Source organism: Pediculus humanus, genomic scaffold, assembly GCF_000006295.1.
Source record: "Pediculus humanus corporis 1103172108309 genomic scaffold, whole genome shotgun sequence".
Classification (NCBI taxonomy): Eukaryota; Metazoa; Arthropoda; class Insecta; order Psocodea; family Pediculidae; genus Pediculus; species Pediculus humanus.
In genome coordinates this window covers 1,093,955-1,110,363 of record NW_002987878.1, presented here as the reverse complement: position 1 = coordinate 1,110,363, position 16,409 = coordinate 1,093,955, and the positions used below count along the sequence as shown (strand labels likewise).

The 16,409-nt window shown below is 27.5% G+C and overlaps 1 protein-coding gene across 1 annotated transcript in view; it reads right to left on the bottom strand.

The window, feature by feature from the left end:
* Positions 1–3,452: 3,452 nt before the first annotated feature.
* Phum_PHUM582350 (Ultrabithorax, putative) overlaps positions 3,453–16,409 on the bottom strand; it is a gene marked incomplete at both ends in the record, with an annotated part of 17,903 nt that continues 4,946 nt past the window's right edge. The window contains 2 exons of the mRNA XM_002432353.1: positions 3,453–3,665; positions 8,267–8,475. Of these exons, the coding sequence (XP_002432398.1) occupies positions 3,453–3,665; positions 8,267–8,475 (422 nt within the window). The remainder of the gene's footprint in view (positions 3,666–8,266; positions 8,476–16,409) is intronic.

Below are 16,409 nucleotides of genomic sequence, written 5' to 3'. Positions count from 1 at the left end.
GCAGTAGTATGCCATTAAATAAAAAAAAAAAAAATCTACTCCGCGAAAATTATTAATAAAATAATAACAACCGATGATTCTAGTTGTACGACGGAAATAGGAAAAATTTTAAACTTTTTTTTTTAATTTTATTTTTCGAACGAGAAAAATTATGTAATTTTTTCTTTTGAAAAATTATTATTATTATTATTATTATTATTATTATTATTATTATTATTATTATTATTATTATTATCAATATAAATTGTATTCTTTGACCGTTAGCGATAACAATTAAAAAAAATAAAATAAACGACATGAAAAAAATCTGTCGACGGAATATTAACGACGACGACGACGAATGGGGAGAACGGGGAGGGGGGAAGAGGAGGACGGTGTATGGGAGGGGGAGAAATAAACGAAAACGAAAAAAAGCGAGAATTCGTTTCCGGAGGACACAAAAAAAAGAAAAAAAAAAAAAAACAAAAACGAAATCACGACACTGACGATGAAGTTATATATCTAATACCACTTTTATTTATTTCATTAATTAAAAAAACAATAATAATAATAATAATAAAGAATAACCGTACGAGACGAACGAAAATGAAAGAAAAATTATTAACAAACAACAACAACAACAAACAGACAAAATCCGTGTTTGAATAATTTAAAACCACGACGATTAGTTTAGTCGTCAATAATACGAGTTTTTTTAATGCCACGATCGAATTCGATATGTTTATTTACATTTTCTCTCGTGATGAACGTTTTTTTTCTTTTCCAAAACGTGGAAATAGAATTTTTATATGGAAAGCTTACGAAAGGCTCACATAATAATAATAATAATAATAATAATAATAATAATTGAAACGATCGCGTTTGATTATAGTCTATAATAAATTTTATAAAAAAAAATTTTTTTATAGCTCGAACTCTTATAGCAAATATACATTCTCATTGACATATTATTATTATTATTACAGCGCTTCAATAATTTTTTTTCTTTCTTTAAAATCATCATCATCATCATCATCATCATCATTATCATTATCATTTAATAATAGAAAAAAAAAAAAAATAAGAAAAAAAAGGCAATAAATTTTGACTGCCATTGAAAATTCACCTGCGCGGTCTTTCGGCCCTCGGGTTTTCTTACTCTATGCTCATCATTCATTATCTCTCATGCCGACACATTTTAATAACGAATAATAATAATAATGATAATAATGATAATAATAATAATGATGATGATGATGATAAAAAAAAAAAATCAATAACGTTAACAAATGCATACATACCTTAAAGGTTTTCGATTTCGTTTTTCGTTTTATTCATTTATTTACATATATATATATATATATATATATATATATATATATATATATATATATATATATATATCGGGTAGTATTATTCGGGTTATTATTAAACGTCATTGATGATGTCGAAGTGTTACGAGTTGGTGACGTCATCGTTTGCATTAATTAATTAAATTTTCCCATCGTACGTAATTTGTTACGATTCGTTGCGATACATTACGTTTTCTTTAAATATCGTTTACGGATATTCGAATTCGTAATGACGCATTTTAAGGTTCCGCGACGGAAACGTGGAAGGAGAATGAATAAAAAAAAAAAAAAAAAAATGAAAGAAAAGTTATAATGATTTTGTACAAAATTTATTTATTTATATTTATTTATTTATTTTTTATTTTTATTTATTTTTATTTTTTAATAACCTTAATCCAAATAAATTAAAATTTATTAATAATTATAATTAAAAATTAAAAGTTTAGTAAAAAAAAAAAAACAAAAGTTTGTTTTTTTTACGAAATTATTATTATTATTATTATTTGTATTTATTTATTTGGAAATTGAATTTATGACGATAAGAGAAAACTTTTTTCTTTTTTTTTTTTTCTTTAAATTTTGTAAAGAATTAATTTTTTCTCGATGATGATGATGATGATAGAGATGATGATGGAGATGATGATGATGATGATGATGATAATGATGATGTTGTCGCGACAGTGAAATTAATCTGATCGAGAGAATGTGAGAGAAAAAAAAAAAAAATGTGAGGAAAAAATATTTTACGTAATTTAATTCATGCGACACACCTTAATAACGATTATTATTATTATTATTATTGTTATTTAAAAAACGTCGTCTGCTTGTAAAAAAAAAAAAAAAAAAAAAATTTTCCTTGTCAGTATCGAAAATCAATGAAGAAGAATAAAAAAAAAAGAAAAAGATGATGAATGAAATATTAACGGTTGGTAATTAGTCATTGTCACAAAAGTTTTTTAAACAAAAAAAAAGAAAAAAAATTCTTGATACACTTTGAAAATTTAAAAAAAATTGATGATAATCCACGCACGATGAATTTTTTTTTTTTTTTTGTCTAAAGCCACGTTTTCACTTTTTTTTTTTTTTTTTTTAATTATCAAAATAAAAAAGGGGAAAAAAAAATTTTTTTTTTAAATTTTATTTTCAAATAATTTTTTTATTTTTATAAATTTAAATAGAAAAAAAAAGAATAAAAAAAAAAAACGTCGGGTAATCAGATTAATTTTTTTTTTTTTTTTTTTTTTTTTTACGAACCGCGTAATGAAAATTCGTTAGTTTTATAAAACAAGTGAAAAATTTGTTTGTTTGTTTTTAACCGAAAATAAATAAATTATTTTCGGAAAATGAAAGATTTCAAAAAAAAAAAAAAAAAAAAAACCGTTAAAAATAATTCAAAATCAAAACAAACGAAAACAAACAAAACAAAATAAAAGAAATTAATTACGAAATAAATTAAATTTTTTTTTTTTTTTTTTCGACAAAGTGTCAGCAGATTGACGTAACTTTACGGTCTGTGAAAACGAAGCATGATATGAATGAATGAATGAAAAAAAGAAAAGAAATTCAAAATGTTTTTTTTTTTTTTTTTTTTTTTTTTTTTTCCTTCAAATTTGTAACGTCGGTTTTAATGATTAACGACGTGGCATCATTCGCGCAAAAAAATTTATGTTTTTCTTCTTAAACCACGTCCCTAAATTTTTAAATTACTCTCGTGGTAATATTTCACATTTTAATTAAAATTTCCGGTCGTTAAATAAAGAGAGAGAGAGAAGGGGGGGGGGCAAAAAAAAAAAAACCAAAAAATTGTCGGCCATTTTTTTTTTTTTTAACGTTCGTTTCGTTTTTCTTCTCCCTCTCTCTTTCTCTCTCTCTCTCTCTCTCTCACTCACTCTTCACATTTTTCTCATTCTTTCCCTTTTTCTTCTTCTTCTTATTATTTTTTTTCTAACGTTTATTCTTTTATCACGTTCTCCGGATAATTTTTTTTTTTTCAAACGTAAACAAACGCGATTGTTTTTTTTTTTTTAATTGATTGCACAGCATTCACCGGAAAACGCAATAAAAAGTCAAATTATTTATAAAATAATCGTCGTTGTTGTCGTCATTGAATCGATGACGTCATCATGAACATTCGAGAGATGCGGGACTCGAACATGAATTGCTTAGCGTGAATGGGGGACTGTGGGGTCCGAGTGACATGTTTCCACCTCCCGAATGAGTCGCATACGAATCGAGATCGCTTAAAACTCCTGATTCTCCCGAACATTTATCCGATTTACCCTCTTGTTTGACCATCATTCGCCGCCATTTTGCTCTCGCGTTTTGAAACCATACCTGAAAAAATAATCGTAATTTTAATTCCAAACTTTTCGAATCTCTCATCATCATTATTATCATCATGAAATATAAAAATTTATTTTGAAATCGTAAGAATGAAAACTAAACTCGCGAGCGTAAAAAATTCAGGGTGAAAAGAAAAAGTCGTTAAAAACAAAACATCAATTTCCGTTTCCGTATTTATATATATTTTGTCCGTCTACTGCTAGACTTTTTAATAATAATAATAATTTACGAATGGCTAAACAAATTACAAAAAAAAAAAAATTATTTGGAAAAACGGCAGGAAAAATTTTTGAAAAAAACTTATAAAATATTTGTTTATTAATTTTTTTTAAAATTAAAAATCGCGTCGTCTGCTTTTTTAATAAAATAAATAAATAAAAAGCGAACGATTTTATTATACCATTGGAAAAATTCAATGAATGTTTATTTAAATTATTGTTATTATTATTATTATTATGAAAAAAATTTATTTTTTGTTAAATGTCTATTGACACGATTGCGACAAATGTGATTTGTAACTGTGAGTTAGTGCGAGTTTTCATTTATTACGAAATAATTAGAAAACGACAAAGAGAGAGAGAGAGAGAGAGTGGGAGAGAGAAAGGTAGAAAGAAAGAGAGGGAGGGAGGGGGAAAGAGAGAGAGAGAGAGTGGGAGAGAGAAAGGTAGAAAGAAAGAGAGAGAGAGAAAGAGAAAGAGAGAGAGAGAGTGGGAGAGAGAAAGGTAGAAAGAAAGAGAGAGAGAGAAAGAGAGAGAGAGAGAGTGGGAGAGAGAAAGGTAGAAAGAAAGAGAGAGAGAGAGAGAGAGAGTGGGAGAGAGAAAGGTAGAAAGAAAGAGAAAGAGAGAGAGAGAGAGAGAGAGAGATGCGTTAAAAAAAAAGTAAATAAAAAATAAAATAAAATGTAAAAAATTCGTAACGAATAATGTAAAATTGTAGTTAGAAATTTTTTTTTAATAATTTTTTTTTAAATATTTTTTTTTTGTCGCCATTTTGTTAAATGTAACAAAGCGACAAATATGTATCCATTTCGAAAAAGTAAAAAAAAAAAAAATTTGTAGGGTTGAAAAAAAAAAAAGAAAATTGAAAATTCAGCTTCGCTTGTTAGCGAAGACGAAAAGGAAAAATATTTTTATTATTATTATCATCATCATCATTATTATTTTGTCGTCAAAATTTTTTTTCCCCCTTCTCTCTCTCTCTCTCTTTCTTTCTCTTTATGAAAAAAAAAAAAAAAAAAAATCAAATGGGAGAATGGTGATGAAAAAAAAAATAATAAAAAAAAAAAAAAAATGAAAAATTTATCATCGTATAAAATCCGCCATTTTCTTTTTTTCTTTCTTTTTCTCTTATAATTCTCCTGAAATATTTCAATAATAATATAAAATAAATATAAATGGGAAGAACTCTTTTCTTTTTTTTTTTTGTCGCAGACAATAAAAATTTTTTAAATTTAAAAAAAAGAAGAGAAAAATGTCGACCCTTTTGAATGGAGTAAAGAATCCCTTCCAATTACGGCGTCAAAAAAAATGTATACATGAAACGATCCAGAAAAAAATTTGGTTTTAATTACTGTCGTCTGCCACGATTTTCCCTCCTCAACGTTTTACGAAACACTTTTTCCTTCCCTCTCCCCTCCCTATCCTTCTTCCCTTTTTTTTCTCTTACACCTAATGCCACGTCATTGTCATCGTCGTCTCAGGTTATATATTATTTGCTTAAATTTTTTTTTTTTTTTTTTTGCCCCGTGATTAATCACGAACGTCGTCGTCGTCGTCTTATTCGCTTTTTTGATTTTTGCGACAGGTGCCAAAAATGTCGGTCAAACATCAAAAGACATTTTTACTTTTGTCCGACAGAGCGTGTAAGAAGAATTGTTTTTTTTTTTTTTTTTGTTTGTTTCTTCTTCTTCTTTTTCTTCCCATTTGTGGTGGCATCATTTAGCTTTGCGTCCAAAAAAAAAAAAAAAATTTCAAATTTTTTTTTGTTTGTTGTTGTCGTTCCTGTCGATGATAATCACGTATTATTATTATTATTATTGAATACGTTGAAAGTTTAATTGGTGTTTTCTTTAATGCCACGACTCCCACGCGATTTATTTAAACCGTTTAAAATAATTTTTTATTTTCGTGAACGTATTAAACAGATCGGAACAAATTTTGGATTTCATTTTTTTTTTTTTTCCTCGAGAGAGAGAGAGAGAGTGTGTGTGTGTGTTGTTTGCGTTTGTTTTACGAAAACAATCGTCTCTTTTTTATTTTTTTATTTTTTTTTAATGAAAGAACGAATTGTTGTTACGTTTGACGAAATAATGTCGTGTAAGAAGACAACAGACAGACAGACAAACGACATCATCGAAATCAAAAAAATTATATTGTGACGAATTTCGAATAATTTCGTAAATTAACGTTAAAAAAAAAATAACGAATTGATTATTATTATTATTATTATTATTATTATTATTATTATTATTATTATTATTATCATTATTATTATTTTACTTTCGATTTCTCGAATATTTCATACGATTTTTTTATCTTCTGCCACGTATTTTTTTTTTTAAACATCAATTCGAACAAAAAACAAAAAACAATTAATCATTATTGAAAATAATTCTTTTTTTTCTTTTTTTTTGAATTTTCTTTTTCCGTTTCCGTTTCCGTTTTTCTTTATCTCACTTCCCCTTCCGCTTTCCCCCGCCCTCCAGCGATCGATCCGCCATGTTTTTTCATCGTTACTTCTTTTTTTTTTGAATTTTTTATATTCAGTCGAATGAATAATTTTAATAAAAAGAAATTTTCATATTTCATTTTCATTTTATTTCTGTGGGGGGAGGGGAAGCGAAACAAAAGGAAAAAATTGTGTACTCACGCACTCACGCACGCAATTTCTCGCAAAAAAAAAACAAAATAATAATAATAATAATAATAATAATTGTTTATTATTTTTTCGCGGCGGCGCCAACTCGAAAAAAAAAGAAAAAAAATTTTTTTTTTTTTTTTTTGTTAAATTTTATATTATCATCATCACAATTATCATCATTATTCTCGCGATTTCTTTTCTTCTTTTTGTTAATCCACAAGATTTCAAGGTTTTATTATTATTATTATTATCATTAATAATAATAATAATAATAACAATAAAAACGGCGACTGACTCGTTTCCATTGACTTTTTATTCAAACCTTCATTGGTTAACCTTGTAAAAGAGGCTTGACCATATACGCCTTCCGCGTAACTTTCCTACGTTTTGTAATAATAATAATAATAATAATAATAATAATAATAATAATAATGATAATAATAATAATAATAATAATAATAATAATAATAATAATAATAATAATAATAATAATAATAATAATAATAATATATACTCGAATCGTATAAGAGTAAGAAAATTATTTTTTTTTTATTTTATATACGTGAGATTGAGAGAGAGAGAGAGAGAGAGAGAGAGAGAGTGTATATGAACATACAACAATAACAACAACAACAACAACAACAACAACAACCTAGCGACAATCGAAAGAATTTAATGTAATTTTTTTTTTTTTAAAGAATTTTATGACTCGTAAAATAAATAAATAAATAAATAATTCATTAATAAATTGAATTATGTATTCATATATAAATGTATTATTAAATGAATTCAATTTTTTTTTATTTTTTTATTTGCGTTTTGCGTTTTAATTTTAAAAGGAGCAATTAAATTGTAATTTAAATTGTAATTTAAATTGTAATTTATTTATTTAAATATATATATAATTCAACGTGTACGTTGTAGACATTTAAAAAAAAAAAAAACATTTGCATAAAAAAATTTTTTTACGATCAAACATAAATAGTAATACGTAATGTCATTGAATATAATAATAATAAACACCTGGAATTATTGTTGTTGTTGTTGTTGTTGTTGTCGTCGTCGTCGTCTTTATTACGTGGCATTAGATTTTTTTTACTTTATTTTTTTTTTTTTTTTAATATTGCCATCATCTTTGGTTGTTCTTCCGGTTTGTTGTTGTTTAAAAAAAAAAAATTAATAGAACGACTTATGTAAAAATTAAGAAATAAAATATTTATTGTTTTAATAAAAAATATAATTTATGGAGATCTTTTAAAAAATTTCATAAAGATGATGATGATGATGATGACGATGACGACGATAAATTTCGTCAATTTTTTTTTTTTTTTTTTTGTAATTTAATATAATTTCGCTGGAGAAAACTGGAGAAGTTTAGAGGTTGAGATACGAAATTGAAAAAAAAAAAAAAATTTTTTTTCTTAGTCGGTGAGAAAATTCGAACAGAGATAATTCATTGCCGATGGGTAAAATTTTCGTTACGGTCGTGGTATTAGAAATATAAATAAAAATGTAAAAACAAACGTGTCAGTAGTAGTCAGTTATTTTTTTTTAAATAAATAAATATATATCTCCGACGACTACCGTGAACAAATTGAAAATTTTCATTTAAAAATAAAAAAATTACCGAAGAATTTAAATAATAGTACATGTATAATTCGGTATTGCCAACTTTTGAAAGAGAGAGAAAGAGAGAGAGAGAGAGAGAGAGTGAAAAAGCGGAAATCACGTACCTGTAAAACCCTTTTGGGCAAACTCGTTTTTTGTGATAATTGTTTCAAATCTTTTGCATCTGGATTGTGATTTATCGAAAAATATGATTTCATTGTTCTCAATTGATGATGTTTAAATGATGTTCGCATACGTTTCGATCTTCCCGATGAACTTAAACTTCCGGGAGTGTTTGGACCACGTCCGAAATCTAAATAGGAATCGTTTAAATCTGAAAAAAAAAAGAAAAACAAATCAAAATGTCGTCTGTTCCTTCGTTCGCACCAATTCAAACACTTTACGTTTAATAATTGAGATAAAAAATTTAAATGATTTCAAATCTCGATCGATATATCGAACACATATCGATTCATATCGAACGTGATAAAATTTTTAAATTTTTTTAAAATTTTTCCTCCCTTCCCCCCCGCGAATTTTCCACGTCGTTTCGTTATTTTTTTAATTTTCCCGATTAAAAAGAAAAATAATAATAATAATTTTTTTTTTTTAACGAAATGGCGACATTTTTCTCTCGTCGCTCAATTATATATATATATATTTTTTTTTTATTTTCCCCTTTTCTCCGTTTCCCCCGTTTTTTTTTAAAAACATGGCGGACGGATTTCATTTGTCAAATATCAAAAGGACTTGACAGGAGAGAAAATAAATCCTCTCTTAATTTTAGGGATGAAAACCTTTTTTTTTTTTTTTTTTTTTTTTATTTTATTTTATTTTATTTTTTTCTCGTTGTCGCCCACGCGCTACCCCTCCCCCTTCCCTTCCCTCTTCCCGGATTTGATTTTTCATCGCCTGACAACCAAAAAGCAAAAAAAAAAAAATTTCTTTTTGACTTAAGACCCAATTAGGAAAAAAAAAAAAAAAAAAAAAAAGGTTTTCCACAAAAGAGAGAAGGAAAAAGAGAGAAAAAAAAAAAAATTTCACATTTGTGTGTCAGGAAAAAAATTGATGCGGATGGGGATTGGAAGGGGAAGGAGGAGGAGGCGGAAAAGTAAAGCTAGAGAAAATGAGAGAGAGGGAGAAAATTTTCCCAACGTTCGTTTCTCACCCACTTCTCCTTCCTTCCTTCCTTTTTTTTTTTTTTTCATTTAAACCGGAAAATTGACTTTTTTATACCCTGGAAATTTTTTTTTTTTTTGTAATGACGATTTGGCAACGTCGTAAATTTTTTTTTTATTTCGTTTAAATTTGAAAGATGGCGGTCAGCGCGTAAATATTGCCGAGTCATTGTCCAGTTTTTTCTTTTTTTTGTTTTTCTCGTTCCAAAATTCCATCACTAATCGTTTGATCTATTAATTGATTGATTGATTGATTGATTGATTGATTGATTAATCGATCCTTCGATTTATTTGAAACGTACATTTAATAAATATTAAAAAAAATAAAATAAAATAAAGATTCATCATTTGAATTTTGAAATAATCCCGCGTTTTTTTTTTTTTAAATTTTCGAACATAAAAAAACGGTTTTTTTTTTTACGTGTTTCAAATTTACGGCAATAAAAAAAAAACGTTTTGAATATTTTTTAAAAAAATTATTCACATAAGTTATAATTTCCATATTTAATTAACTAAATAATAATTTTTAATAATTTTTTTTTTTTACGACCGCCATCTTTTTTTTTATTCTCATTCTTCTCTTAACTTTTTTTTTTTTTTTTGATGTTATTTTTATTTAAATCAGGTTTAACCGGTGCAAATAATAATAATAATAATAATAATAAAATTATTCGAAATGAATTTAATTGTTTATTAAAACAACAAACGTGCAAAGTTGAAAAAAAATTATTTTTCTGTAAACTTCGTCGCGGAATAAAAATAAAAATAAAAGAGAGAAAGAGAGAGAGAGAGAGAGAGAGAGAGTGAAGCGTGTGCGTGTGCGTGTGTTCGCGTGTGTGTAAAGATAAAAGAATAGATATGGATGAAAGAGAAAGAGAGAGAGAAAGAAATAGGGTGTTTGATTTCGTTTATATGTAAACAACAACAATAATTTGTAATTATTTCCGGTTGTAATAATTTTCATTTATACAATTTAATGCCACGACGAAAAATTTATTTGTTTCCGGTTTTTATTATCATCATCATCATCGTTTAAATTGTTTTGATAAATTATTGATTTTTTTTTTTTCGTCTCGAACCTGAAGGGGTTTTTTAGACTTTTCGAGAGTAAAAAAATCACGCGCGGATTTTAGGTGTCAGAGGACACGTTGTACATCTCGTTGAATCCGCTGTGTAAAAATCAAATCGGGTCGTACCTATTGCGAACAGAAGCTACCTGACTAATGTGCCCCCCTGTCAAATTTTACTACTTCTCATTCCATACGAACTAGTTTTTTTTTTTTATATTTTATTTTCAATTTATTGATTGACAAGTGTACGAGTACGCGCGTACTTACTCGCACGCGCATGCGCACCACAGGTACCATAATACTTATTTTGACGTTTTCGCGCGTTTTCATGTCTTACAGACGTTAAAGAAGAAGAAGAAATCGTTTTCGTAAAGGTGTTTAAATATTATTTTGGGGAGCGGGAGGGGGGGTGTGTGCATATTCATCCCACAGCGAGAAATTTATTAATCAATTACGATAGGAAGGCGTGTTAACACTAACGAATAATAATCGATATTATCTTACGGAAATCGATCCGAGAAAACAACAAAAAAAAGAAAAGCAGAAGAAAATGAAATACGAAACCGTTGTACATTAATTTAAAAACAATTAAAAAAAAAAAAAAAAGGAAAAGGAAAAAAGAGGAAGAAATCAATTAATGACCCCGGCATTTAATTAAACTGCGGATTCTATAATTATACAGTTAATAAGCTTAACCAAGGTATTAAAAACAGGTATATTATATTTCCGGTGAACCTGTTCGTTACTCTCGATATTATTATTATTATTATTTAATTTTTTTTTTAATTTTTTGTTTTTTTTTTTTAAACATAAAAAGGTTCGTATCGAGGGTTATTTCGTAAACGGAACCAATCACGGTCTGATAAATTTTTCCAAATTTTTTTTTTTTAATTAAAAAAAAAAAAATGTCGTGGAAGAAGAAGAAAAAAAATTTTTTTTGTTAGTATTTTTCGGTGGAAAATTTAAAAAAAAAAAAATCATAATAATAATGAAAACTCATTAAAATAAAATGATGACCACGGGTCGAGTTGGGAAATAATCGACGCCGCCATCGCCGCCACCGCCGCCGTCGTCGTCGTCGTCGTCACGACCGCTTTCATAAGCTCCCATCATTTCAATGACGACGACAACAACAACAACGACAACGACAACAACAACCGCACTTTACGACTTTTTAAAAAAAAAGAAACAACATGTTTTTGAATAATATCATTATTATTGCATGGTGACTACGGTCGTTACGAAAATGTAACTCGGGTAGTTTACCAGATATCAAATTTTAATTGATGATGATGATGTTGATGATGACGTCGTAGATAATGATAATAATGATGATGATAATAATAATAATGATATTTATAATTTTTTTTTGTGATCAAAATAATAAAAAAAAAAAATCTGCGACGTTTAATGAATGCTCACCGCGTTTTTGTTTTTTTTGTTGTTGTTGTTGTCATTACGTCACGTGATTATTTTTTAAATTTGGCGCGTAAAAAAAAGGAAAAAAGGGAAAACGGAAATATAGAAAAAACGTTTGAAATGAAACAAAATAAAGGAGGATTTAGAGGAAGGAGGGGATTTAGTTTTAGCGTATTGAAAATTCTCGCGTTTGTATACCAACAACAATCATCCTATCTTCGTGCCACACCCCTCCCCTCCTATTCCACCCTCCTCTCCCCCCATTTTTGTTTTCTTCTTCTTCTTGTGCCCGGTGAAACGAATTAATTTTTTTTTTTTTTTTTTCATTTATCTCCGATCACGTTTTAAATTATAGCCAATCGTTTTATTATGAAATGTAATGAGTTTTCAAAAGGGTAAACAAAAATTCGCACGATTTTTTATTTCTTTCTTTCTTTCCTACCTACGTACCTGAAATTGTAATTTTGGTATTGGTCAGTAACAACAGCGGGAAGGAATGAAGAAAAATCGTGGATGGAAATTGTTTGAAAATTGAAAAATAATAAATGATGGCGTATAATTGCAAATGTTATAAGAAAACGTTTTTTTCTTCTTTAATTTTCTCCAGCATTTGAAAGGCGACAAACAAACAAAAAAAAAGAATCATTAAAACAAACGACAAACGAAAAAAAAAAAATTTTTTTGTTTCTAATATCTGGAAAATTTATAGAAATCGTGAAAGTTTTCATGTTCGAATCATCATCATTATTATTTTTAGGAAAAATAATCGATGACGAAATTTCTAATAGATATTTTTTTTCGTTTTTTAGCGTTTCCGGTAGTCAAGTAGGAGATTTCCTTCATGTCGTCAGTTCCGGTATCCGGATAAATTTCAAAGTCTCTTAAAACTCCATATCCGGCATTTTCCGCACGTGAGTAAATTAATTAATTTCACGTTTTTTTTGATTATCATTATCATGATAATTATTATCCGCGATGAAAAAAACAAAAAAAAATTTTTTTTTCCCACGGTCGTACCTGATTCTCGCGCGTGTCACGCCGCGCACGCACCTCCCCGATTAAAAAAAAAAAATTTTTTTTTCTAACCAACGTAAATAACGTCATCATCATCATCATCATCATCATCATCATCATCATCATCGTCTTTTTTGGGTTTTTTATCTCCTCCCTACCCCCACTCCCTTCCTAGGAATAATTTCGTGCCTGAATGTGGTAATAACGAGTAAGAAAGAAAGAAAGAATGAAAAAAAAATGACCACCGCTACCGCTACCGTTACCACCACCACCACCACCACCATCACCATCATCACTACCACTTATTTCTCACACAGAAACCGCATTCATTTTTTTTTTTATTCTTCTTCTGGTTTACTCTCAACGGGAAAACCGTAAAAAAAAAAAAATCAAATAAAAGAAGTCGCAGAAGGAAAAGTCATACGTACGATGGTCGCTCTCATTATTATTATTATTATTATTATTATTATCATTCGTGGTTTAAAAAAATTTTTGATTTATTAACGGGAGAAAAACGGGGGGATGGGTAGGGAAGGGGGGTAGGGACGGGAAACGATTTTTAATCGATCGATTCGACGAAGCGGAAACGAGTTAGTGAGTTGTCACCCTCTGTCGTAATTGTCAGAAAACATAAATTTCACGTAGTAGTAATAATAATAATAATAATAATAATAATAATAATAATAATATTTCGTAGTAGTCGTGGCAATAGAAAGAAATAAACGATCGGACGCATGTATGATTTTTTTTTTTTTTTTTATTATTCATTAATTATCGGAATGACGTGAGTGAATGAGTGAGTTTTTAATTTTGATTAATTTATCAAAATATCGAGTAGTAGCACCGTCCTTGACGCCATAATAATAATAATAATAATATCATCAAAAATGGTAATTTAAGACACGATATAAAAAAAAAAAAAAACGCTCAACCTGACAAATTATACTCAGGTTCTCAGGTAAAACCTCAAAAAAAAAAAAAAAAAAAAAAAAAAAAATGTCCGATTTTGGTCTGCCTCTGTGTTATTGTTAAACCATGCATAACATTTAAATAGATAATCGTTTTCCAAGGAAGTTTCCTTTTTTTTTTTTTTTTTTTTTTTGTTACGAAAAAAAAAATAGAGGGAAATATCTTTATTTCAAAAAAAAAAAAGTGGCAGGAGACGATTTAAAAACCAAAATTTTAAACCGCTTAAATTGTTTTCATTGATTATTTAATTTTTAACCTTTTTGAATTGTCTTGACTTGCAAAAAAAAAAAAAAAAAAACAAAAAAAAAAAAAACGTTGGAAGCGGGGTAGCAAATTTACTCGTAAAAAAAAAAAACGTTGGAAGCGCGTGGTAGTAGATTTACTCGTAAAACAAAAAAAAAAAATTACGACCGCTAATTTCCTGCCCGAATTAAAAACCGAAAAAAAAAAAAAGAAAGTTTTGTTTGTTGTTGTTGTTGACCCGACGGATATTTAATAACGAATCATCCCTATTAAGTTCCGCATCATTTACCGAACCGCAACGCATATATTTTTTTTTTTTTTTTTTTCCTTCTGCAATAAAAAAATTTTTTTCTGTTGCCACTTCTTTGAAAAAATCCCCTTGTCCCTTTCTTTATTTCTTACATATTTTTTTATTTTTATATGACCTATTATTATTATTATTATTAATTTTATTGAAATGTTAATATATATTAAGACGTTTGTTGTTGTTGTGTTTGTTGTTGTGTTTGTTGTTGAATTTAAGTGGGTAACATAACAAAAGATGAAAATGTTCATTATTTAATCATCTTACTTCCAACGTTTCGATTGTTCGAAATGTTTCTCTTTCTTCTTTTATCTAGATTAACTTTATAAAAAAAAAAAAAAAAAAAAAAATTGTACGCGCACATTGTGTGTGTGTCGAAACCTTTTTTTTCTTTTCAACCCTTTTGATTTTTTTTTTTTTTTTTATTATGCGACGTAAAAAAAAAAAAAAAAAAAAAATTCGTTGATTCATCCCTCGGAACATAATAACTTCATCATCATCGTCGTTCCTCGATGCATTCGACGCGTGAATTTTTCTTTTTATTTATTTTTATTATTAAATGATCCCGTTTTCGCATAATCTAATAATGTGTGAAACGATCTTTATATCGAGACTGTTTTGTTTGAAGAAAAAAAATTTTCCATGCGGTTGTTGCGGGTTTTTTTTTTTTTCGTTTTTTTCGTTTGTTTGTTGTTTGTTTTATAAAAAATTGTGTTGACTCCTCTCTCTCTTCTCCCCTTCTTCCCCCCCCCCGTTTCCCAAAAAGGTACGGAAAAAATAAGAGAAATTTGCTGTAGAGAGGGAAAAAAATAATAATAATAAGAAAACTGAAATTTTTTTCTCATTGAACTAACGAATAATAATAATAATAATAATAACAATATTATTATTAATAATAATAAACGAACGAACGAACGAATGAATGAGTGAATGGATGAATGGATGAATGAATGAATGAATGAACGAGTATTTTAAATAATAATGACGTCAAATAGAATAATCGAAACCATCATCATCAATTTTCCCATGAATCAAAAGTTCTCTCTCTCTCTCTCTCTCTTTCTTTCTCTCTCTTTTTTTTTAATAGCAGAAAATAAAAAATTTATTATTAATAATGATTCGAATTATTATTAAATAAATAAATAAATAAAATCGCCACAGAGTCAAACAATAAATAAATAAATAAATAAACAAACTCGAAACGTTTACAACCCAACAATATTTTTCTCCCCCTCCGTCCCCTCCCCCTAATTGACGGTATTAATGGTTTTGGTAACGTGAGAAAAATCATTTACATTATCATCATCATCATCATCGGGTGCATTTTTTTTTTTTTATTTTCCAAGAATTTCCCATCCCGTCGGGAAAATGGAAAAATTGAAAATCGGATTCGATTTGATGAGTTCCCATCGGGGAAAGAAAAATCATCATCGTCATTATTACGGTTAGTTTAGTAAAAAAAAAAAAAGGGGGGGAGGGACGTTGAGGATTAGAAAAAAAAAGCAGAAGACGAGAGTAAAAAAAAAAAAAAAGAAGCAGAAGACACGAAAAAAAAAAAAATAAAAATAAATAAATAAAAATTATAAGGTTCACCGGTAATTCATTATTTATTATTTCTTGTCAATTTTATTTGTTAATAATTTTTATCTATCTATTTATCTATCTATCCATCTATCTATCTATTCGTTTTATTTTTTTATTTTTTATCTCTTTTCCATTCTTTCTTTCTTTCTTTCTTTCATCTTTTTTTTTATCTCCTTGTTAAAGACTATAATTGAGTTTTTCTCTCTCTCTTTTCTTTTCTTTTTCCCCCCTTCAAAAAAAATAAATAAATAAATAACTTTAATAGGTTTTTTTTTTTTTTCAGTCGTCGCGTAACCTTTTTTTTTTTTTTTTTTCATTTTCCTTTTTCATTTATTATTATTATCATTATTATCATCATCATTATTATTATTATTTATTTTATTTTCGGCAGGTACGTGTCAAATTTTGATAGACGTGAAAATAATTGATTGAAAAATAATAAATAAAATGAAATATAAAAATAAAATAAAATAAATAAATAAATAAA